The sequence below is a fragment of the Telopea speciosissima genome, chromosome 7 (genome assembly GCF_018873765.1).
Source record: "Telopea speciosissima isolate NSW1024214 ecotype Mountain lineage chromosome 7, Tspe_v1, whole genome shotgun sequence".
NCBI classification, from domain to species: Eukaryota; Viridiplantae; Streptophyta; class Magnoliopsida; order Proteales; family Proteaceae; genus Telopea; species Telopea speciosissima.
In genome coordinates this window covers 40,953,253-40,977,371 of record NC_057922.1, presented here as the reverse complement: position 1 = coordinate 40,977,371, position 24,119 = coordinate 40,953,253, and the positions used below count along the sequence as shown (strand labels likewise).

The 24,119-nt window shown below is 38.9% G+C and overlaps 1 protein-coding gene and 1 long non-coding RNA gene across 3 annotated transcripts in view; both read left to right on the top strand.

Annotated features, from left to right (window-relative positions):
• The first annotated feature begins 8,889 nt into the window (after positions 1 to 8,889).
• LOC122669141 lies at positions 8,890 to 9,532 on the top strand. Its single transcript, XR_006333969.1, has 3 exons — positions 8,890 to 9,002; positions 9,091 to 9,219; positions 9,329 to 9,532. It is a non-coding gene; the product is annotated as an uncharacterized LOC122669141 (long non-coding RNA).
• A 5,438-nt stretch (positions 9,533 to 14,970) lies between these two features.
• Positions 14,971 to 24,119, top strand: part of LOC122666964 (protein GAMETE EXPRESSED 2) — a 56,854-nt gene continuing 47,705 nt past the window's right edge. Inside the window, exons 1-3 of one of the 2 annotated variants that reach the window (XM_043863102.1) lie at positions 14,971 to 15,085; positions 15,433 to 15,768; positions 15,978 to 16,316. In XM_043863102.1, coding sequence (XP_043719037.1) covers positions 14,995 to 15,085; positions 15,433 to 15,768; positions 15,978 to 16,316 — 766 coding nt within the window. In that variant the 5' untranslated portion in view covers positions 14,971 to 14,994. Of the gene's footprint in view, positions 15,086 to 15,432; positions 15,769 to 15,977; positions 16,317 to 24,119 lie in introns of those variants that run through there. The other variant, XM_043863103.1, reaches the window with a different exon arrangement.

Below are 24,119 nucleotides of genomic sequence, written 5' to 3'. Positions count from 1 at the left end.
TGCAAAATATTTTTGGAGAGAAGCCATCTATACAGCTGTCTGCATTGGCAACAGGTGCTTGTTGACACCACAAGAATCCAAGACTTCATATGAATTATGGTTTAATAGAAGAGCCACAATGAAACACTTTAGGGTGTTTGGTAGTCGTTGCTTCATCAAAAAAAAGGAAGACAACCTTAGAAAATTTGATGATAGAGCAAATGAAGAGATTTTCTTAGGGTATTCCTCAAAGAGCAAGGCTTACAAGTGCTTCAATAAGAGGTTGGGGAAAGTTGTAGAGAGTTCAGATGTGAAGATTGATGAAACATTACCCCACTCTAAATCAGTAGTGTTAGAAGAACAAACTTTTGAAGAGGTTGAAGATGATGCGATTGTAAATGATGAAGTTGTGGAAGTTCAAAAGCATGAGGATGCAGACATAAATGCCCATGAGACTGACACAGTGACAGAGAGAGATGGAAGACCTAGTTTTGAAAAGTGACAAAAAATGCATCCCCTAAATCAAGTCATCGAAGATCCTAAAGCGGGCATGCAGACAAGAAAGATGAAGGCCATTACATATTCTCTATTGTCACAGGTGGAACCTAGGTCCGTTTAAGAAGCAAGAGTCTATTTCATTGTCTACGGCAGAGGCAAAGTATATTGTAGCGGCAGCTTGTTACACTCAAGTGATTTGGATGAAGAGGCAAGTTGCAGATTATGGCATTGATAGTTCTAAACCGATTCCTATCATGTGTGATAATATGAGCACAATAAATATTTCAAAGAATTCGGTACAGCACTTGAGGACAAAGCACATCGATATCCGATATCACTTCTTGAAAGAGAAAGTCACAACTAATGAGGTGAGATTGGATTTTATCTCTACATCAGAACAGGTCGCTGATAAAATTTCACAAAACCACTTCCCAAGGAGAGTTTTGAACGGCTCCGAGATAAACTTGGAGTTGTCACTCCAGTTGCACAGTAGGAGGCATGTATACAGGGGGGCTTCTTGATAGGGGGAGTTTCCATGACCCTTTGTACTTGTTGTCAAAGGGGGAGAAGTTGGTTTGTGTGTGTAAAGAGTTGCCAACAATTCCAAAGTGGGAGATTACTGGTCAACTGGGTCAATTGAGGTTTTCTGGAGTGGTGTTATTATTGTTGGCAACCTTATTATCTATATTGGTGATGCGACAGTGATATTCGATGAGTTGAAAGAGCTGAAACGGTCAAACAGTCACCTACACAGCTATAAGGGTATTTTGGTTATTTGGTAGGGTTACAGGGGTACCCGCACTTGAAGAACACCATTTAACAACAGATTAAGTCCTTATATAGTATTTGGCAAAGGGGCGACGCAGTAGGTGAAGGTTTCATTCTGTTAAAGTTGTGATTTCACAGGTTCATGCAATAGCAGTGACTTTAAGGTCATTTTTGAAAGATTTAGTGGAATTTTTGGGTAAAGTGGTCTTCACGAGAAATGAATTTTGTCGAGTCACGGTTCCAACACAACTGGTTTTGCATTATTTTAGTGTTGAATGAGAAAGTTACAGATTTTTCCGTGTCGATGCACAAAAATAAAGCAAATTTGGAATAAGCAAAAGTTTTCATACTTAGCCAAAATTTTTGGCTTTTCCTTTGAAGTGCTACTGTCGACAGACGTTTCCCATTCTTTTATAAAGTTATAGAATCATGGTGGCCATTGGATTTTGTTCATCACGTCGCTCTGTGATTGGCTTGCCCTTGATGGTGCACGGTGCTACGCCATACACCATAACATAGTCCCTTGAGAGATTTGTACACGGCTTTTGAAATTTGAAATTGGGTAAGTGCTGTACAGCTGTCACCACTTTTGGAATGTGATCTCTCGGCCAATCTTATCGTGCCTTGTCGATTGTCACAAATATTTTTTGAATATTACAATTTCACCCTTCACTTGCCATTTTCGGATCATCTAGCTTTGGAAGGCAATATCTCTCTCATTCGGAGTCCAAATCAGTCGCCATTTTTTTTTAAATTGTATATTTTTTTCAAGGAGAACACAGTGGAAACGTGAGAAACAGCAAAAAATGTCAAAAACGTAAAAAACTGTGAAAAATCTTGATTGAACAATTGAAGATGCTGCTTTGAACGTTGGAGAACGTGCACGACATCAGGAAGGCTTCAAGTAGTGGGTTAGTCAAGGGATTACTCAGGGAGAGGTAATCTTTTGTTTCACAAGTCCTATTTGATATCTAGGGTTTGATTCATATTGAAAGAATCCTAATTTTGTTCATATTATTGGGAAGGACTTGTAATTGAATTTTTACATTCATATTGTAATTCCATTCAAGTTGGGGCTTGATTGGATTGGGATTGTAGCCCTAGATTTCGTTGTTGTGGAGTCAAAAGCAGGTGTTGTAGCACTTGGGCTATTGTAGTAGTCGAATTCGAGTTGAGTATTTGAGGAAATACTAAACCCTTATGGGTATTCCTCTGTGGATGTAGGCAGCTTGGCCGAACCACGTATACTTGGTGTACTGTGTGTTTATTTTTTCTGCATATTCTTAGAGTATTTTTGCTGCAAAGTGGTGGTGCACTGTCTGGTAGACCTAGCCACACAGTGGTTGCGAAGTGGACGTGCATGTGTGATTGATAATTACGGGACTGCCCCGGCCAATCTTTGTGTGTGACTGTTATAGCTACGAGATTGAGTTTGGAAGAATTTTTGAAGACGTTGATTCACCCCCCTTCTCAGTGTACCTAAGATTATCAGAGTGGATTCCAGAGAAGTGGGATTTCTTTTGGGGTTTCAGAAACGAAAGGGCATGGGTTATAGGTTGCAAGTGGTCTCGGTTAGAGGAAGATGGGTTTCAAAAATAAAAAAAGTAACGAAAAAGATTGTAGAGGGAGAATAGGGATGGTGGCTTCAGGAGGCTTTACCGGAGAAGAGGAAGAAAGGGGTTTCAGTTCAAGTAGCAGTAGGGAGAAAATAGAATAACAATAAAAGAAAAGCTGAAGAAGAAGGAGAAGAAGAGGAGAATCAATGCCAACACCGCCGCCGCTGGGAGTGCTTTATTCGTCGATACTGGGAATAAAAGGCTTTGAAACATGAGAGCGACTGAGATTGGGAGAGAGGTGATCGTGGAGAGGGAGAGTAATAAAAAAAATAAAAATAAAAAAAAACTATAGGAGAAGAATTTATTGTTTTTGATAATAACTAATAATTGTAGGAGAAGAATTATGAGAGATTAAAGAGAGAGATTTGGAAAGTGGAGATATCTCTCGTGGAATGGGAGGACTCAATTTAGAGTTACCAAAAAAAATTATTATAAAAATTTGAGGGTAAGGGTACCACTAACTTGTGAAAAATAAAAAGGAATGACAAAAAATATAATAGGAGAGAGAAAATATATTTAAAAAAGAAAGAAGGATAAAATAGTCAAGTGAAAAAGTAGCCACGAAGCATGAATTCGTGCATTTATATAATAGTATGGTATATTGTTATACCATGACTACGGGCTACACGATATAAAAGTATAAGCAACAAAATGAAATTGTAATTATATATAATCAAACAACATACACTTGTAACCGGCAGTTTATTACAAATGGTGATATTAGTTGGATAGAATTGTATTAATTTGACACTCTCCTTAAGGTCTTTAATGACCCCTTATTAGTGCGGATCAGGTTGACATGTGATTACACCTCCAAGATAAAACAATCCACTAATTACTTAAGGCAGCACTTCTAAAGTGATTACAGAAGGGGTCCAAAAGCTGTACTCAACACTTCCAATAACACACGAAAAAGAGAAGAGAACCAAAGAAGTAATGCTCTTTGACTAAGCAAATAAAAGAAGAAATGTATTCTGTTTAGGGATAACAGAATATGAGATAAGAAGAGTATTGTTCTTGAGTTGCAGCAAACAAAAAGCAGAAGAAAATGTACTTTTACCTTTTGCCAACAATTCTGTATTTATAGGATATAAAGGGTGGGTTCCAATAGATATGATACGTATACGAGCATCCTTGTATACGTATAAGTACATGTTCTCACTCCTATAAGTGCCTTAGGTGTCCCCTTGTATACGTATAGGTACCACTCTAGACTCATATAGGTGCTTAGGTGTCCTTGAGTCCTTATACATATACAGATAAGGTACTTATTATGGAGTTTGAATTTCAAAATAAAACTAAAATAATAGATGTATAAAAATTATACATATACATCACCCACACCAGGACCCAACCTCGACCACGATCACTGCCCGACCCAGCTTAGCGCGCGAGTGATTTAAAAGCACCTTGAACCAACCCCCACACAAGTGAGGATAGACACTTCTCTCTAAAGAATCCCATGTCCCTTAAGGACTCATGAAAACTTATAAAAAAGTTCACATCCTTGGAGTTTACCAATGTGGGACTAAACATCTTGAGTTCTTTTACAAGTGCAGCTCAAAAAAGGAGGAAAACGAACAAATTGAATTTGAACAAAAGTAGACATCAATAATGACAATGACATAATCTTTTTTTTTTTTCCGATAAAAGAGAAAACAATATCCCCAAAATCCAGGGTATTACACTACTTGACCGATGTGGGACTAAACTCCCCTCTCATTCCTGGCTATGGAGCAAATTCACTACATCAACTTCCCCAGTTTTGGGCCATGAGTCCCTATATGGCCAGTGGTGCATGGACAACCCGCTCTAATACCACTTAATGACATCTATTCCAAAAGCCCGAGCATTGGGCAGATAGGCCCTTCTAAGTTTATAAGCCAAATTACCACACACTACCCGACCAATGTGGGACTAAACTCTCCTCCCATTCTTGCCATTGAGATCATTCATTGCATCAACTCCCCCCAGCTTTGGGACATGAGCACTCACATAGCCGGTGCACAGATAAATCGCTCTGATACCACTTAATAGCGTCCAACCCAAAAGCCCTAGCTTTAGAGTGAAGAGGCCCTTCCAAGTTTGTAAGTTAAACTACTGCACACTACCCGACTGATGTGAGACTAAACTCTCCTTTCATTCCTAGCCATGGAGCATATTCACTGCATCAACTCCCCCTAGTTTTGGGCCATGGGTCCCACATGATCGATGCACGGATAACCTGTTCTGATACCACTTGATGGTGTTCATCTCAAAAGCCCAAGCTTCAAGATGAGGAGACCCTTCCAATGTTATAAGCTAAACTATCGCACACTACCCAAACAATGTGTGACTAAACTCCCCTCCCATTCCTTGTCATGGAGTGCATTCACTGTATCATTTAGTGATGAAGATTTCCTTTTAAGTATTTTGATTCTTATTTTTATTTAGGGGAGGGTTTTCGATGACGCTAGTGTATGAAGAAATTCACACACTCACGAATGAGAGTGGAGAATGTTACCATCCATATGGGATCAACATGGGATCTACATAATCAGAATAGGAAAGAGAGTATCAGTGTTGACCCAATTATTTATTATGTGAGAGAGGAATATTAGAATCTGCATAAGGGCGGGCGGCACATTGTTTACACCCTAATTTATAAATTTTACTTTAGATCATTGATCGAAATACCATGCATGTTTTAAGACCATGCATTGCACGTGTCATGAAAGGGGTTTTTTTTTTAAATTTGAACAACAAAGTGGGAAGGTAGTGTAGAAGGTTATGGATAGTTATTTAACCACTTAGAGATATTCAAATTTAAAATTCAAAAAGGAGTGGAAGTTTAAATTACCCACAACTACCAAGGGAGCAACTATAAAAGAAGAGAGTAAAGAATAACAGGCCTCGGCCAACACAAGCATGTCTTTACATATCAATATATCTTTTACTTTATTTTTTTTTAGTATAATATTTACCTTGACCATTTGATCTTCTTATCGATCAAGTCTTTCTTTTTATTTCTCTCAATAGTATGTTCTTAGAATGCACTAGTATTGAATTCAATAGAATACTTATTCCTTCCCAATCAGGGTTGACATCATCAATGGTTGTAATCTACAACTAGCCATGTTGTCAACACCAATAGTATAGTTCTACATCAAGTTGGGAAACTTCAACAGTTCATCGTTAGGCAAGATGTGAGCACTTCAACAGATGTGTTACTGGCAACAAAAAATTTGGTGTGGTTAGTGAAGTTTAGTGTAGTTCAATGCCAAATTGTATGTGTTCAACAGTCCGTAGACGGCCAGATATAAGTGTTGTTAATGACTATGTTACTGACAAGTTATCAATTTGATTTTCAAAGTTCTTTCTCTTCTTTCATTGTGATTCTCATTTCCTTAAAGTCCTTGGAGCAATCGAGGCATTGGAATGATCTCATTTTTATCCTGGTTAGAAGTTGGATTTTATTCCATTACATTTCATTGAGTCATATGACTCTAGCACATCTGTGCATGACAATATCCCATGTTGTTGCCGAATTTGTGGGTACACACACATATTTCCTTTTTCCTTTTATTGTATGCTTTATGAATAGATATTTGATTATTTGTATGCTTACAAGGGTGTACGTGGGGCTCCCGCCATTGAGGGGTCTAGGGAGGGTCGGAATATACGTAGCCTTACCCTTGTTTTGTATAGAAGTTGTTTCTTAACTAGACCCTTGACCACTAAATTGCAATGGAGTAACCTTACCGTTGGTTATTTTTATGTTTAAAAATAAATATTTAATAATTAAAAAAATCTTGTTTAACCAAAATTGGTTACAATAGATTATAACTTTACTTTTTTTACAATTTTAGTATAGCACATTTTTTTTCCAATGAGGGTAAATCCTATCATTTCACATAAAAATTGTATTTAATAACTACATTGAATAACTTCTTAAAAACTTATTTTTTATCCTTACATTAAATAAGTTTGGGAACTATGAAAACGGGTAATTAAAAGAAGGTTATAATATCTTAGTTCACCACTTTTCTGATAATAAATTGTTCCTTTAGGACCCGTTTGGTTAGAGGGGTTTTGATGGGATGAGATTCTTGTTTGAACATTTTCACCCCAATAGGTTGTTAAGGTGTTTGGTTAAGAGGGGTAGGAATTTAGGTAGACAAGCCAATTTTTCTTGTCGATCTAGTTGGCCAACAATTTCTCCCACCCACCCCCTTGCAAAATCCTACAAAATTACTAGGATTTTACTAAAATTCTAGGAAAAACGATTAAGCATCATAGGACCATCTACCAAAGCACAAAACGATCTCTGCATCAATTGCACCAGCGCCTCTCTACCATCACATTCTTTACAATAAGATTATAATTTTACTTTTTTACACTTTTAGTATAACTCATTTTTTTTCCAATGAGGATAAATTCTATTATTTCACATAAAAATTGCATTTAATGACTACAATAAATAACTTCTTAAAAACTTTTTTGTATCCTTGCATTAAATAACTTTGGGAACTATGAAAACGGGCAATTAAAAGAAGGTTACAGCTTCTTAGTTCACCACTTTTCTGATAACAAATTGTTCCTTTGGGACCCGTTTGGTTAGAGGGGTTTCGATGGGATGAGATTCTTGTTTGAATATTTCCACCCCAATAGGTTGTTACGGTGTTTGGTTAAGAGGGGTAGGAATTTAGGTAGACAAGCCAACTTTTCTTGTCAACCCAGTTGGCCAACCATTTCTCCCACCCACTCCCTTACTAAGTCCTGCAAAATTACTGAGATTTTGCCAAAATTCCAGGAAAAACGATTAAGCATCATAGGCCCATCCGTCAAAGCACAAAACGATCTCTGCATCAATTGCACCAATGCCCCTCTACCATTACCTTCTTTGCAAACCATATTCCAATCCTCTCTACAAACCTCTACCCAATTAAGTTCTCTGCATTCACCCCATCTGAAACCGAGCTCTCTGCAACTGCCCTCTCTACATTCACCCCATCTGAAACTGAGCTCTTAAAAATTGAAATCATCAAAAAAGAAATTGTAATCTCCTAAAGAATGTATTCCTTCTCTCTTAGCTAAGGCCAGTGTCTTGTTCCTACTCAAGGGTTACCATCAAAGTCGGTTAGAACCACGCTTCCATCTCTCAATTAGCCATCCATACCATGGTTTAGAATTGGCGATTTCTATCGCAATCAATTGCACCTCTCTGTTGCTAGAGATTTTTACAGTAAACGGTCAGGGCAAGATCGAGGAGAGATCCGACCATCACCACTAGAGAATTTTGGGAAACTATGGTGCTACACCTCTCTCTCTCTCCTGACTTTCCCTTTCCTAGATTCCTATTAAAAATCTATCCAAACGACTTAAAAATGAGGATAAACAGTAACTATTTCGGTTTTTTCTATTATGTTTCTCCTCACTAACTCCCACCCCATATATCGTTCTAAACAAATGGGACATTAATCATTTATATGCTACAAACTGGTTATTTTATTAATTGTATGTTTAGAAAAAAAATTTAAAATTTTGAACACATTCATAGTTCCTAGAACCGTTTAGGAATTGGGACCGGCCCATTCATGAATATACAATTCTGAATCTCAAGTTTAGAACTTATGATAAATGGGTTACTTTTGATTCTGACAACTTAAGATTGAAACCAATTAAGAACCGGGCTAATTACCCAGACCAGACCAATTTACATCTTGGCGGGCTTGCTGGGATGATCTAGGATACGGGGTTTGGACTTGGAGTTGGACTTTGCACTTTAAGGCAGGCTGGGCTAGGCTAGGGTTGACACCAACTCATCCCAGCACGGAGGTCATGGCCTGAGTTGCACTGCTAACCAATCCGACGCCATAAGGCAAACCTTATTACCTTGCGCCCGATTTTGATATAAAGGTAGGGTAGCGGAGAAGGACGCCTCGATCCTCAGCACTCAGGGCGAAAATGGTTTTGTTTTCAGATATCTCTATCTCTTTATCTATCCATCTATCTTATATATCCTAATATTTCATATTCTTCCATTACAATGTCCATTTCCATGGTGGGCAGGGTATCGATTTAATCGCCAATGGCAAGAGCAAGAAGACCAAGCGAACCGCACCAAAATCTAAAGATATTTACCTCAAGCTTCTCGTCAAAGTAAGCTAAATCCCCTCCCTCACTCTTTGTATGTCGGAAGATCTTTGTTCCTCAACTAAACAAATGGTCCAACTGCTTTCGATCTCAGTTGTATTGGTTTTTGGTGTAGAGGACTAGAAGCAACTTCACTGCTGTAATATTGAAGAGGCTGTTCATGAGCAAGGTTAACAAAGCTCCGATGTCTCTATCTAGATTGATTCGCTTTATGCAAGGGAAGGTTGGTTCCCTATGCTCTACCTGGTGAAATCGATTCCTTTTTTTTTTATCTCTGTATTTCGCTCTATTTTTCTACTTCATTTGTTGTTGTTGGCTTCATGTTTCTCAAGAGGATAAGATAGCTGTGATTGTGGGGACGGTTACTGATGATACTAGGGTTTATGAGGTCCCGGCACTGAAGGTGGCTGCTTCGAGGTTTATGGAAAGGGCAAGGGCAGGGATATTGAAGGTTGGAGGAGAATTCTTGATTTTCGACCAACTTGCGCTTAGGGCTCCTCTTGGCCAGAATACGGTATTGACTCCATGATCTTTTACTTTCTTTTAGTGTTTTTAGAGGTAAACTTACTTCCTATGATGGTGTATTAATGCTTATTTTCTCTTCATATGAAGTTTGTGTAGGAAGTGTGCCCAATTCTACAATTAAATTGTTTATTTATGATTATGGTTGCATGACATTAATGGGTTATAGTTGTTTAAAGTTTTTCACCCATGAATCTTTTAATAACTAGGGACATAATTGGGCATTTTGTTCATATGGTCATCACATTGTGTGTGTGTACCCATAAATGTTGATTTCGGGACACAATGTTAGTGTATATATTGTGTGTACATTGAGTACATGAGAATCTTGAATGAAGTATTGTTAGCTGTTTGAGGACACGATTCTCATTGGTAGTATTTGGTTGGTCTCCAAATGATGGAATACTGTTAGTTGTTTGAGAGGTCCTTATCATTGCAACCAGATATTATGGGTTTTGGTGTGTACCAACAGTAGATGTTCCTTATACTATATATCTTTTTCCAGTGTCAACAGCTAACTGTTTTATATGCGGCATTAGAGAGAGAGCTCATGAGTTAATAAGATGTTATTAGTTATTAGAGTTGGAATATTATTAGTTAATAATTGAAATTGGATTAAGACCATTTTTTAATAGTTAACTCACTTTTAACCACCCTAAACCAAATCTGATTTTCTAACACTTGGAAAACAAACTTGCTATTTGGATTAAAATGCACAACAGTGCATCAAAATCTGACATTCACAGACCTATATTTAATGTAAAACTAAAACCAAAAATAGGTCTATGAGGAACACTCAACACACAGAGAGGGTGGGGGGGGGGGAATCTGTGCTTATAAATATTTTTCCTAAATTCATATTTGCACAATCAAACACATAGTCGTATGGTCACCCACCAATCACTACAAAGTAGCTTAGTCTACCAGCGAACCACACCCATTCTGCAAGCAAGCACTTCAAAACAATTAATCAAACCATAACACAAACATATACGTGGTTCGGCATAATTGTCTACATCCACGGAGCAAAACCCCTCTACGGATTTCGTGCTTTGTTCAGCAGTCCACTATAAAAAAACCTTATTACATAGGTTCAGTTCATTTCATTTAACATATATAGGAACCACGGGAAACAATCTCACATCTTGCTATTGTTTGTTCCGTCTTCCAATATCTTTTATAGGGTGACTAGCTAGATTATTTGGATTCAGCCACACACTTCATCGCATCTACCCAATTTTAAATTTTGTGCTTGTAGACACCACATTTTGACACCTTGGAAGTGTGTCTTGGCAATGATGGTAAAGTTCATAACTCGTGTGGTGATTGAATGGCAAGAATGACCAAATTACCCCTATCCCACTTTTTATAACCAACTGTCCCAAATAGAGCTTAAACCCCTAACATAGTCGTATTTAATCATTTTAAGTCCACATTTGAAGTTTCACCCAAATCCAACACCATTGTGAAAATGAAGGTTTTACCCCTGGCACGGTTTTCGGTATCTGGACCAAGTCCGAAACACTTTGGATGACCTCATTTGATCATATTAAGCTTTCACATAAAGTTTTGGCCAAATTGGGTAACTTTTATGAAAATGACCGTTTTGCCCCTGGCATGGTTCTTGGTACCCGAGCCACCCGATGTGACCTGAAACCATTTGGATAACTTTATTTGGTCATATTGTGCTTACACGTAAAATTTCATGTAATTCTGGTATCATTTGGACCTTGATCGGTGTGAAAACACCATTTATATGCTTTCCTCGATATCTGTGCCATTTTAGGTAAAATTAGGCCATATCTGCCACACGGATAGAAAGTACGTGTTAAGACCTTCGCGGTGATATGTGGCGCGTCAAAATCGGCCATTCGGTTTTGGAGATATTAGTATTTGAATGTAGACCTTTAAAATGGAATCTTTAAGAAAGAGAGGAAAATAAAATAAAAAGTTGTCCGACCCGAGTCAGACCGGATTGACCCGACCGGATCAACCCGGCCTGACCCGACCCAGCTGGACTGTCGGCAGGGGACAAGCCCCCACCATTTAGGCTGGGCCACACATGGCCCCCATGCCTACTTGCCTGAGCCAGGGTAAGGCTGCACCGGCCTAGGCTGCCCAGCAAGCCTAAGCACACGCAAGCCCAGCGAGCCCATCACTCACCTTATCCCCAGCCATTAAGGCCCCAAGGGTCTTTGAGACCTTTCCTCGAACAGATTTTCTCCTATAAATAGGAGGCCATTTGGAGGGTTTTGGAACGGAGAAAAATTAGTGAAGAATTACTTTCACGCAGTCCTTGATTCTCTCTTTCCAACCATGGTTTTCTCATCCATAGATTATGCTTCATTACTCATATAAAATTTCGTAAATACCCCTTCTTCACTACTCTTGCCATTCGGAGCAACCACAATTGGAGCGGCTTTTGGAGGTTTCCGGCGACTATTTATGGTCAAACAAGGTTACTCAAACTGAGGCTAGGCATTTCTACGCTTCAAGGGTATTTTCCCATATTTTTTACTTATTTTTAAGCATCTGTTTTGATTTTCTTTACAACAAAGGTTGTTTTTCAGTTATAAAAATGTTAAAAATAATTCAAGAGCGATTAAATTATGAAAATTTCAGGGATGATGCATACCACTATGTTTGATATTCATTAATTTTCTCAAGCTCCAAATCATTGTTATTGTGATATTTTTGCCCCTGTGAAGGATTTTGGATTTTGTAAAACCTGAACATGTGGGTGGGTATTTGGACAAAGTTAGTGTGACCATGTTAAAGATCATGTTTTGATTAGTAGCAATGGGCTCTGGTTTGATTCAATTCGGACCTGTGATGGGGATTTCGTATTTTTCTTTGTTTTCCCTTCTTTTTCAGTATTTCAAAAAATATTAAAACTAGTATAAATGCATAAAAATTCACAAAAAAATTATGGAATGCATATTTCATCATGCTTGATTTTATGGAATCATTATCCACTGACATGCAAGTTTGATCGTTTTTATATGTGTTCCGCACCCCATTTAGGGATATAAGTGTCATTTTTCTAATTATAATGAAAAATTCTGGAAAAATAAGAAAAAATGTTTTCATGCATGACATGCTGTTTTAGAATGTTTTAGGATGTTTTCATATGCATACATGACCAACATGCTTGATAAATATGCATAAAAAGTCATTTTCGCCCTCTAGGGGCATTTTGGTAATTTACCAAACATTGGCCTAGACTATCATTCTAGAAATATCATTTGGTGTGTTCAGTCATTTTAGGATGTTTAACATCACTTGCGATGCCTACAATGATTCTAAGTGTCTTTTGACATTTTTTACCATTTTGCCCTTAGGGGCATTTTGGTCATTTCGTGACTAAACCATGTTTAGGACCCCAGAAAGGCTCATGCTACTTTCGCTACATGTTTTAACATTAATAAACATGTTTTAAGCATAAGTCAGCATTTTCATGAATTATCAAGCATTTTCTGCACGTTTGCCATAACAGGGGCATTTTGGTAATTCTTACCCCCTCCCCCCCCACATTTCCTTAGCATTTCATGTGCTCTGGATGATCCAAATGCATGATGTTAATGTTATTTAATCATGTTTTGCTTATTTACAGTATTTAAATATGATTTCATGCCTTTGTACATATTTTGGCCCTTTAGTGGCATTTTCGTAATTTTGGCTATTTTGGCCTATGAACTGTTTTGTTTATCAATGCTTGTCCTTCTCCATGATATAATTAAACTTGGTTTTTTTTTTTTTTACAGTCAATCATGTTTTTTACCATAGAGTTAGGTTTTTTAATTTAGGTAAAATCCATTAATTAGCTTAACTAGGATTCATAATGTACATAATCGTCTAACCTAGTGATAGTAATTAGGATTAAAACAATAATTTTAAGTAGCCTAATTAGGTTTATAAATTTCAATCAAGGTAATAAAAAAAACACAAAAAAATTAGTTTAATTAGGTGCATAATATGTATAACACAATAGTACACAACAAAGTTTGGTCTAGGAAGACCGGCCATTGGTCGGGTTATTACTGGGTGCCTAACATCTTCCCAGCCCGTAACTTGACACTTACCCAGAGGTCTAGGGCAGACCATCCATTGAGTCATTGGAGTTAATTTAGCACCCCTTCTGCGAAGGAGGGGCACCATTCATGGGTCCTAGACCCTAAATCTAGGTAGCGACTCCCATTTTCCCATTTTCCTTCTTTTCCCTGGGTGCATGCCCAGCGACCCTCCGTCCGCTGCACCTACAGTGCTCTACCGATTTGACTTTTCTATTCTGTTTACTACCGCATTTCGGCCATCCTGGATCTAAACTTTAGGGTTCGTCATGAAGTAAATAACTATACCTATGATCCAATCACAACGGAGACTCATAGATTTCTGTACTTAGAGCAATATTATCTTTCGGGGGATTGTACAAATCATAAGTTTTCCCGACTCAGCTTTTTTATCAATCTGATATAGTCACTAATACAACAAAAGAAGCCATTACTCAAAAGTTTTGGTGGTGTTGTAGTAACTCAGTAAAACCATGACTCTTAACCAGTGACATTTTTATTCTTTGATGATATTTTGCTACAAATGGAAGGTTAAAACTGCAATACAGCTACTTATGGGGCCAAACAAGTCTACATGGTGCTATTAAAGAAGTTCAAGTGCAGAAATACAATCATGGAGAGAGAGAGAGAGAGAGAGAGAGAGAGAGAGTAATGGCTAGGTGTGTCAATCGATCGGTTTGATCCGGTTTTGATCGGGTTGAATTGGTTTGATTCAGTGATTGGTCATATCAATGAACCTAAATTGTTAGGTAAAGTTCAATTTCGGTTTTGGGTTTTTATTGGATTGGATTAATGTATCTTATAAGGTTGTTATCTGTTCGGTTTTGTTTTCCTATGTACATATAAAAATTAATGAAAAAAACCAGTTTTATCGGTTTTCCGGTTTCTTATTTGGTTTGATCTGCTTACGATCGGTTTCGATTTTTATCGTATTTTTTTTGTAAACCCAAATCCAAAGCGAAATTGATAAAAATTAGGTTGGGTTTTCCCTAATTGTTTTCGGTTAGTCCAAACCAGTTCGGGCCACAATAACCGTCAATAACTGCTCAATAATCCGACGGTCAATATCTTTTCCCGCGTTCTGAAGTGTCAAAAGTGTGTACCGAGTCCCGACTCCTGAGCCTGAAAGCAGCAGTTAAGTACCCGCCTATCTCTCTCTATCACTCACTGCAAGAGTAATTCCATGTTAGAACCCTAAACGCAGAAAGTTTAATGTCTTACCATACTTTTCATTTGTCATTTACGGCGTCGTCTCTCTGTTCCGACTCAGTGCACCAACTTCCCTAAAATCCAAATTGCTATCGCAAGTGTTTTCCCCATTTCTCCTTCTCTGAGTTCTTTTTCCTCCTCCCCCTCCCCCCCCCCCCCCCCCCTGGCGCACCTAAACCTCCTTCACTGACAGATAAATGCACTTCCACATCTACATTGTCGTCGGTATCTTCACTGCCTCCATCTTTACATGCTTGTCTGGGGGGCTTGGTGCGGTTTCAGAGTCAGGTACTTAGACTGCGTTTCATTATGTTCTTCTACTTTTCTTCTTCACTTTTACAACGAATCCAACTATGTATGTATGTATGTCTGTTTTTATCTACGAAATTGCATTATTCTGCAGTTAGTAAAAGAAACAAAATGCTTGAGGCCAGGATGACTTTGATTGTTAAATCTGAAATTGAATGGTAACACATATATGTATATAATCTAAAACCTCAGGTAAAGGAAGCAGTGCTTTTGGAAATGATGTATATGGCCTCAAGCCTCCGACTCCCCTCATCTTGATTTCAGTTGCTTCTTTTCGAAATTGGTTATCTTTATGACAGTAAGTGCTTTGTTCGTATTTGTTGCAGATAAAGAACCTCTGCCTGGCTTCGCTTTCAGTTGGTTAGATGACAAGGATACATTTGACGCTGGTGATGTAGCAATTATAAAGATCAAAGTATTACCCAATTCTGTCGGTGGTGCCAATATTTTCCCTGATCAAAATCCCTTCAATCTTTCGCTCGCAGTGAATGGAAGAAAGGGCAATAGTACATATATATCTGGTGTGTCATTAATTTTTGACAGGAATTCTACTGATTGGAGTATTTCCTTCGTACCGATTATGGTTGGGGTGTTTAATGTCCTTATCAGCGATGATCATTTTGGGATTTCAGATTCATCACTTCATTTCCAAGTTTTAGCAGGTAATTCCTTTAATTACATAATGAAGACTGATTTTTCTTTTTGACTTTATTATAAATAGTATAATCCATCTTATAATTTAACAAGGACATATATCTGGGAAATTTAGTTAGTTGCTTGCAAAACTCTCTCTCTCCACATGGGAGAGTGGAGACTTCTGATGGAATATGCTTGAATGTTCTAACCCTATTCACCCTCTGTCTGTTTGAAGGGCATATGTACCCATCTGTGTCTGTTGCTTCATGGGGGAATCTTGTTAATGAGTTTGTCGCTGGGACGAGGGCTACTGTTTTAATGCTTTCTAAAGATGCTTTTGGGAATAATATATCATCAACCAGTGATGAACCGGGTTCCTATATATTTACGTTATCTGCATTTTATGAAAATGGTTCTCTTGCAAGTGTTCTCAACATCTCCTACATGGGATGGAATGGATTCGGCTATGTTGGTGTCAAGTTTATTGCTGCCATAGCTGGAAGTCTTTTATTACATGTAGAGGTGGGGAACCAAACCTTGAGTGGCTCTCCTCTACCATTCAAGGTAAATCCAGGTCAGTTTATTTTTCTTCTTTTTTCATTTCCATCTTAGGTTATAATTCTTATGAGTTAATTTTTTCAAGAAGAAATTGAAAAAAAAAAAGACTCAAAATAAAGATGGAGGAATTGCAAGCACCGATTTTCTAAGTTCTGATATAGATAACCAGAATCAGATAACCAGTACCAATAGTATAGCACAAGAGAGGGAGAAGAAGAAAAGGGAGAGAAGAATATCTCTGGGGAGAGCAATAGTCCACACGATAACTCTCTCCCTCCATTTTACTTTATAGATAAAATCAATCAACAGTTACAATATCACAAAAGAACCAAAACAAGATTACAATAGCAACAGAAATAGGAAACTAAGACTACTGCCAACACTTGCAGGGGACTGACAAAAGTACCCGTACGATATTACAACATAACTTAGCAAAGAAGTTTAGTTTCAGTAAGATAACAGAATTCGATTGGAAAGATCAGATTTTGAAATTAGAAATGTAATTAGAACTTGAAACAGAAATTCAGAATAGCAAACAGAAGAAAAATTGACTTGTAATCAAAGGAGGAGAAGAAGTGAGGAAAAGATAAGAAATCAGGTCTGTGATACCAATCCTGTATGCCAAGCTCAAACAGCTCCAAAACTTGTTAAAAAAACTCATTCTTTATTCGAATCATCTCCAATGGATAGGAGAGGGGGGCATATTAAATTTATAAGGAACTTCTGGGGGCATATTAAATTTATAAGGAACTTCTAAATTTTTTCTAAATTAACTCATAAAAGGAATCATAATCTCTCTAACACACTGAATAAAGTAAATAGACTGAAAATACAATTTTATCTAACTATTACGTATCCTAATCTACTAATCCCGTGTACTAACTCTATCCCCACTCTAGGGGCTTACAAATTAGACCTGTTATAGTGGTGGCTATATGTAACCACGATCCCTCTATCATGGATTCCTCTCTTTCCTACTTTATTTAGTTTTCCTAGTTGAGTTGTGATAGCTTTCTAGAGTCTAGGATTTCAGTTTCTTCTTTTATTTGTACTTTCCTAATCTGAATAGGAAAGCCCTTGTACTCAGGTTGATATCCATAAATAAGATGTAAGAGGGGGAGGCAGCTATCGGTTAATAGTCTCTCTAGCTGTTTCCCCACTCGGTTCCTCTGTTGCTGGTTCTATTCTCTGATTTTGGGGTCTGGTGCCCACCAATCCTCACTAGGATCCATCGCAGAAGGAGTCTCATCAGTACCAGCCAGCACAAGTATACCTGCATCACAATATAAAAAGTGGGAACCACGTGGTATGAGCTTCACTAAGCCCAATGAGGAGTCAGAACATCCAAGCACATGCACATAATCCATGAATACAATCACATGAATGCATGAATGAGTTCATTTTAATTTCCACCTAAGCAACAAATTCTAGGTCTAGGTAAAGTATTACTGCAACACATTAGGCAGTATCTCTGGTCCTGAAAATGGCGGAGCCCAACGATATCAAACCCTAGTTGCGATCAGAAGCCTGCCGGTCCTGACTACTACTTGAGTCTACCAGCAAACCCTAAACAACCCCATCCTGGCATTCGGTTCCGAAAATACTGTCGAATACCTGAACACGGTCCGCTTCTGGAAGAGCTCTCATCATACCACAGGAGTACCTCGGCTAATCATCATCGAGCCTATCTCGTGGATTGTCCGACACTTAACCCCCTGTCAGCAAGGAGTCGTAGTACTAGGTCATGTCTCATCCTAACCAGCATACATCTACATGAGCAGTGGCGCATGTGTATGTATAGACCAGAGGCCGAGATCATAGTACCGGATTCCCGTCGGCCACACTATCCTCCCGTCTCCTCTAGTATAAATATTCACATACAATTAGTACGATGATGAATATGGTACCGGCTATCCCTCAGTTATACCACAACTTGTTTTGAAAGCCTAATGCAACAATCATCTCTAGTGCAACAATTATAATATAAACACAGTGAGTACGACGACTATGTACCAGATTTCCCGTCGGCCACACCATAACCTGTTTCCAAGGCCTAGTCTATATGCATATGCCCTACTTTTTTTTTTTTTTTGGGTGAATAAAAATTTCATTACTAAAGAGGAAGAGATAGAAGAGCCCTCAAATAGGAGGAAGAAAAGCCAAAAGCCTACAGCGGAAGCTCAAACAAGGGAGCCCGCAGCTAAAAGAGAGATAGAGGAAAGACCCTAGGATACAATAATGAGCCTGTTCCTTGGGGTATCATTACAAGAAGAGGAAGCAACCGAACTAAGTTTGGTTTTAATCTCAAAAGAGATGGAATCCCAAATCTGATTGATAGATCTAGATTTGGAGGTCCATTTCCGAAGATTACGCTCCATCCAAATATGATTGATGACAGCAGAGAAAGCTTGCTTTCCAACCACATCACCAGGAGTAGAACCTCCAAAAGTCATATCAACCCAAAGCCATTCTCTGTCAAAAGGAAGGATCCTTCGATTTCTTGGCCAGCATTTAGCAAGGATGCCTTTCCAGATAAAGCAGGAGAAAAGGCACTCAAAGAAGAGATGATTGGAGTCCTCAGTACCATTCCAACAAAGACCACAATTAGGGGAAACAAAGATGTGACGATACCAAAGAAAAGCTTGCATTAGTAGGCAGTTGGAGAAGACTCTGCAGCCCGAAAAGCAATGCCTGGGGATATGATGTTTGAACCAAATAAGTTTCCTCTAAGGAACAAGAGGTTGGCGAGACTTAACAAGATCCCAAGCAGATTTGGAGCTGAAAATACCCGAAGAACTTGGCAGCCAAGAGACACAATCATCCCTAAGGAGGGGTCTTCTGGGAATAGAGGGCAATAAGTTTCAGATAGAAGTAAACACAAGGTTTGAGGAACCTGGGGGATCCCATCCATTAGCATTTAAAATATCAACCACCAGAGCATTTCTAGGCAGCCCAAAGCCATAGATAGTTCTAGGATTGACTTGATGAAGGAGAATTCCCATAGGGTGCCAATGATCTAACCACAAGGAGGTGGAATTCCCATTACCATGTGGGATTGGATAGATCCAAGAACCAAGGAGTGAGATTCAAGAATTTTGCACAAGACCTAAGAAGCATCAGAAGTTATGTGAACTGTCCAAATAGAATCCGAACGAAGGAGAGCAGAATAGATCCAATCCACCCAGATACTTTTCGTCCTAGACACAATCTTCCAAGTCAACTTGATGATGCTAGCCAAATTCACATCCTTGATCCTTCTGATACCCAAACCTCCTTCCTCTAGAGGAAGGCAAACTGAATCCCAACTAGCAGGCCGAAGAAACCTTGAGGCATCAGTACCTTTCCATAGGAAAGAAGACATGAGGAATTCCAAAGACTTGATAATGGACTGAGGCAACCCATAAATTCCAGACCAGTGGATGTCATATGTCCTACTTAACAATATAGCAATCACGAGCCTGGCAAACCCCTCGGCACTCGGATCCCATATCCCATATAATCATCTCAATCATCATAACATACATAATTCGATATCCAAAGTAGTCCTAACATCTAGTAAGATATATAAATAACAACAAGCATGGTAAGCATAATGAACCTAGATTAGCAAGCACAGTGAAGGTTATTAAAAGTAAACACGACATTCATAAATATGTCAAGCATGCATCATATAATTATGCATGAATGTTCATACGCAAATTCATATCAAAACACCCCGCAAATTAAGTCGAGGATCCAACCCACTCACCTTCGACGAAGTAGGTGATTCGATGCACTCGAGTGTTTAACCCCGATTCGACCTCACCGGAATCTTGCTTATGACCTAATTCATATATGGAAGATTAATTAATTAAGGTGTACTAAAATGGTAAAAAGATCCCCAAACATAACTTGGAGAATCTCACAAAACACAGCCGCAGGTCGATCTTGCTGTCGGTTAAACTGACTGACCGGTCAGACCTGCAGAAGCTCACTTAAGGTCTTAGGTCGATCCTGTGGTTGGTCCTCCTTGATCGACCGGTCAGGCATATGAAGTTGTGTTCAGGTGAGTTTGGTCATTCCTTGGTCTAGGCTGATGGGGGGCTTCAAGGGGGTACTATACACATTACCTACACACTTGATTAAGCATAAAAGGCCCAACCAACACCTCCAATTCATGGAGGGGGATCCCACCAAGGTTTCCAACCTAGAAACCTTAGGTTTTTTAGGTCAATCTCTTATCTAAGCGTCAATTTGAGTTTAAGGGGAGGTTTGAGAATATTAATCCCACAACCAATGGGGTTCAAAACATTGAAGGTTCACTTCAAATGTTTGGAAGCATGATAAAACCATTGGTCAAGGTCTAGGATGCTAGGTCTTGTGTTATCTTCATTAATGGGCTGAGGGGCTAGGTTGCCTTGAGGTTGGGGATGTGCAAAGGAGTGTAAAACTCCGAAAGAAGGTACAAGAGGTCTACAAGTGTAGCCCTAGGTTCCAGCCCCAAAACCCAAATGATAATCCTAAAATCCTAAGTCAAAACTTCAAGGAAATGGAGAGAGATCATGTAAAGTATGTAGGTTTACCTTTGAAGCAAAGCTTGAACCCAATAGGATGCTCCTAGGCTTCCTTCTCTCTTCCTTCCTTTTCTTCCTTCTTTCTCTCCTTCACTCCCTTCCCACTTTTTTGGCTTGAGAAGAATGAGAAATGAGCATTTGGGAGCTCAAGTCTATTTATAGACCCAAGTTCACTAAGGTCTGTTTGCCTGGAATGCTTATTCCCCAACTTAAATCACTTTAAACCCAAGTTTGGGTAAGTGGGTCCACCATTTAAGCATCACAAGGGTGTGATCATCATAATTAACATTTACACTCCACGGGGACACACGGGGTTGGTTCCACCACGGAGTCTAGTGGGGCCCATAAGGGAATAACCATTTTTCAGCACCACAAGTCGATCCTGCGGTTGATCCGATCAACCGCATGATTGACCTCAGCTATATGACAGCATTTCTGAGGCGTAACATGCTTGCTGTCCATACACATACACATGGGGATTCTGTTATGTTTTAGAGTAGAAGAAGAAGAGAGAAAAGCTCCAAGAGAGCAAAACACGATTTGGGGTTGTTGAGTTATGTCTCAAACTAGAGACAAACTAGTTTATATTGAAAAAAATTTATAATTACACAGAGGCCCCTGGCCTTATACAAATGACATAAAGAACATATAAAAGATGTGGCTATATACAAATATACCCCTAACTACTATTCTTAACACTCCCCCTCAAGCTGGGTGGTATATGTCATACATGCCCAGCTTATCCAACAAGCAACCAAAGTGGTAAGAGCTAAGTCCTTTGGTGAAGATGTCGGCCACTTGTTCATTTGTCTTCATAAAAGGAGTGCAAATGGTTTTTGATTCTATCTTCTCCTTGATAAAATGTCTGTCAACCTCAACATGCTTTGTCTTGTCATGTTGAACTGGGTTGTGGGCAATACTTATGGCTGCGTTGTTATCACAATATAAGCTCATAGGTTTAACAGTCTCAAATCCCAATTCTTGAACAAGTTTCTTCAACCACAAGATTTCACACACTCCATGAGCCATGGCTCTAAACTCTGCCTCTGCCCTCGATCTAGCCACCACAGGTTGTTTCTTACTTCTCCAGGTGACCAAATGATGCAGCTCCAAGAAGGAAGAAGAAGAAGAAGAAGTCCTGAACTTAGGGTTTGAATAGGGAGCCATAGATTAGTATTATTATTTTCCATACTTAGTTTATTTTTCCTGTTTTTAGATTGAACCGGTTTAGAATTGGTTGCATCCAATTGGTTCAATTGGTCTAATTTAAGTGAAGTGTTCCTATTGGTCAATAGGTCCTTATATCCTATTGGCTAGTATGGAATCTTCTTTTAAATTAGTTGTTTTAAGTTAGATTCTTTTATTTTAAGTTAGTAGGGGTATCTTAGTCAATTTACTGTTTTACATTCCACGATTTTAGAGGGAGGAGACTAGGATTTGGCCATTGGCCCTTTATTATACAAGTAGAAATCGTGGGAGGCTCCCCCACATTGAAAATTTGAAAAAAAATACTGTTTCTGCTACTGTTCCTGCTCCTTGGAGTGTGCATCCTTGTGGATTTCAAGGTGGAAAGGGTGGGTGGATTCCTGCAACTCCTTACGCCGTGACGGCTGGGAGGATCTCTCTCTCTGAAGGTGGTTTCATCCTTCATCCTTCAAGTTGCTGCTGGTGGATTCCTGTGGTAAGTTTGAGTTTTAATTCTGTTTTTCTTATTCCTTGTCCTTCCCCATTCGATCCCCCTTTATTTTTCTGTTTTACTTTCATAAACCCTAGCCTGCTGAGTTCTGTCCAGATCTGTTTCTCCATCAGAAATCAATCAAACTTAGGCCATAGCCTCCCTACACCATTATCTACACTCGACCCTAGCTGCTGCCCATAATCAACAGTCAAAACCCTAAATCCCTCTTCTCCATTAAAACCCAAAAATACCCTAATTTCTGTCTAGACTTATTCAGCCGACAGAATCCTTCAAATCACAGCCGAACTTCCATTCCCTTGTCTCTCACACTCGACCTCAAGCCCTGGTCATAAATCCCACTTTAAACCCTAGTTTTGGTAGTTTCCCTAAGTTCTAAAACCCAAAACCCTAACCCTAAAATTCTGGAATCTGAATTTTGATTTAAATCTGTATCAATTCTGTTTTAAAAGCCTTCCCAAAGCCTGCATATTAAAACCAGATATACAGTGTCCTATTACCTTGGTTCCTAGTGGGAATACTCCTACCTAGGACTACATTACCAAATTTCCACCAACAAAGGTACAGTATCTAGAGGTGGATCTTCTATCAGAAATAGATCCAGCCCAGTCAACATCAGTGTATGCTTCAATCCGTAAGTGATTATTTCTGGAGAAGAGAAGACCTTTTCCAGGGCATGACTTCAAATATTTGAGGATCCTGTAGACTGCATCAAGATGTCCCATCTTGGGTGAATGCATAAATTGACTTACCACTCCAACAGCATAGGCTATGTCAGGTCGGGTAAGGGAAAGATAGATTAGCTTGCCTACTAATCTCTGATATTTTTCAGCATCCACAAGAGGTTCACCACAATCTTCCCCTAGTTTTGTGATTCTAATCAATAGGGGAGGAGACTGGTTTGCATCCTATGTAGCCTGTCTTTGTAAGCAGATCAAGGACAAACTTCCTTTGGCAAACATTGATTCCTTGCTTGGATCTTGAAACTTCAATCCCCAGAAAATACTTCAATGGACCGAGATCTTTGATCTCAAACTATCGAGTCAAGTAAAGTTTAAGCTTTGAGATTTTAGCCTCATTGTTTCCCGTGACTACAATGTCATCAACGTATACAATGAGAGCTGTAATAGTGCTGTCCCTCCTTTATATAAACAAGGTGTGATCGGCTTGACTTTGAGTGTATCCATTCTGTAAGATAGCTTGTATAAACCTCTCAAACCAAGCCTTAGGAGACTGTTTGAGTCCCCATGTAAGAATTCATTCTTTACATCAAGCTGGTACAATGGCCAATCAAGATTTGTAGCCACTGAGAGAAGTACACAAATGGAATTATGCTTGGCCACTGGAGGAAAGGTCTCCTGACAGTCAATGCCATACACCTGTGTATAACCCTTAGCAACAAGTCTTGCCTTATACCTCTCCGTAGTACCATCAGATTTGAACTTGACTGTGAATACCCATCTGCATCCAACAGGAATTCTCCCCTTTGGGAGTTCAACAAGATCCCAAGTGTGATTCTTCTCAAGAGCCACCATCTCTGTATTCATTGCTTCTCTCCATTTTGGGTCAG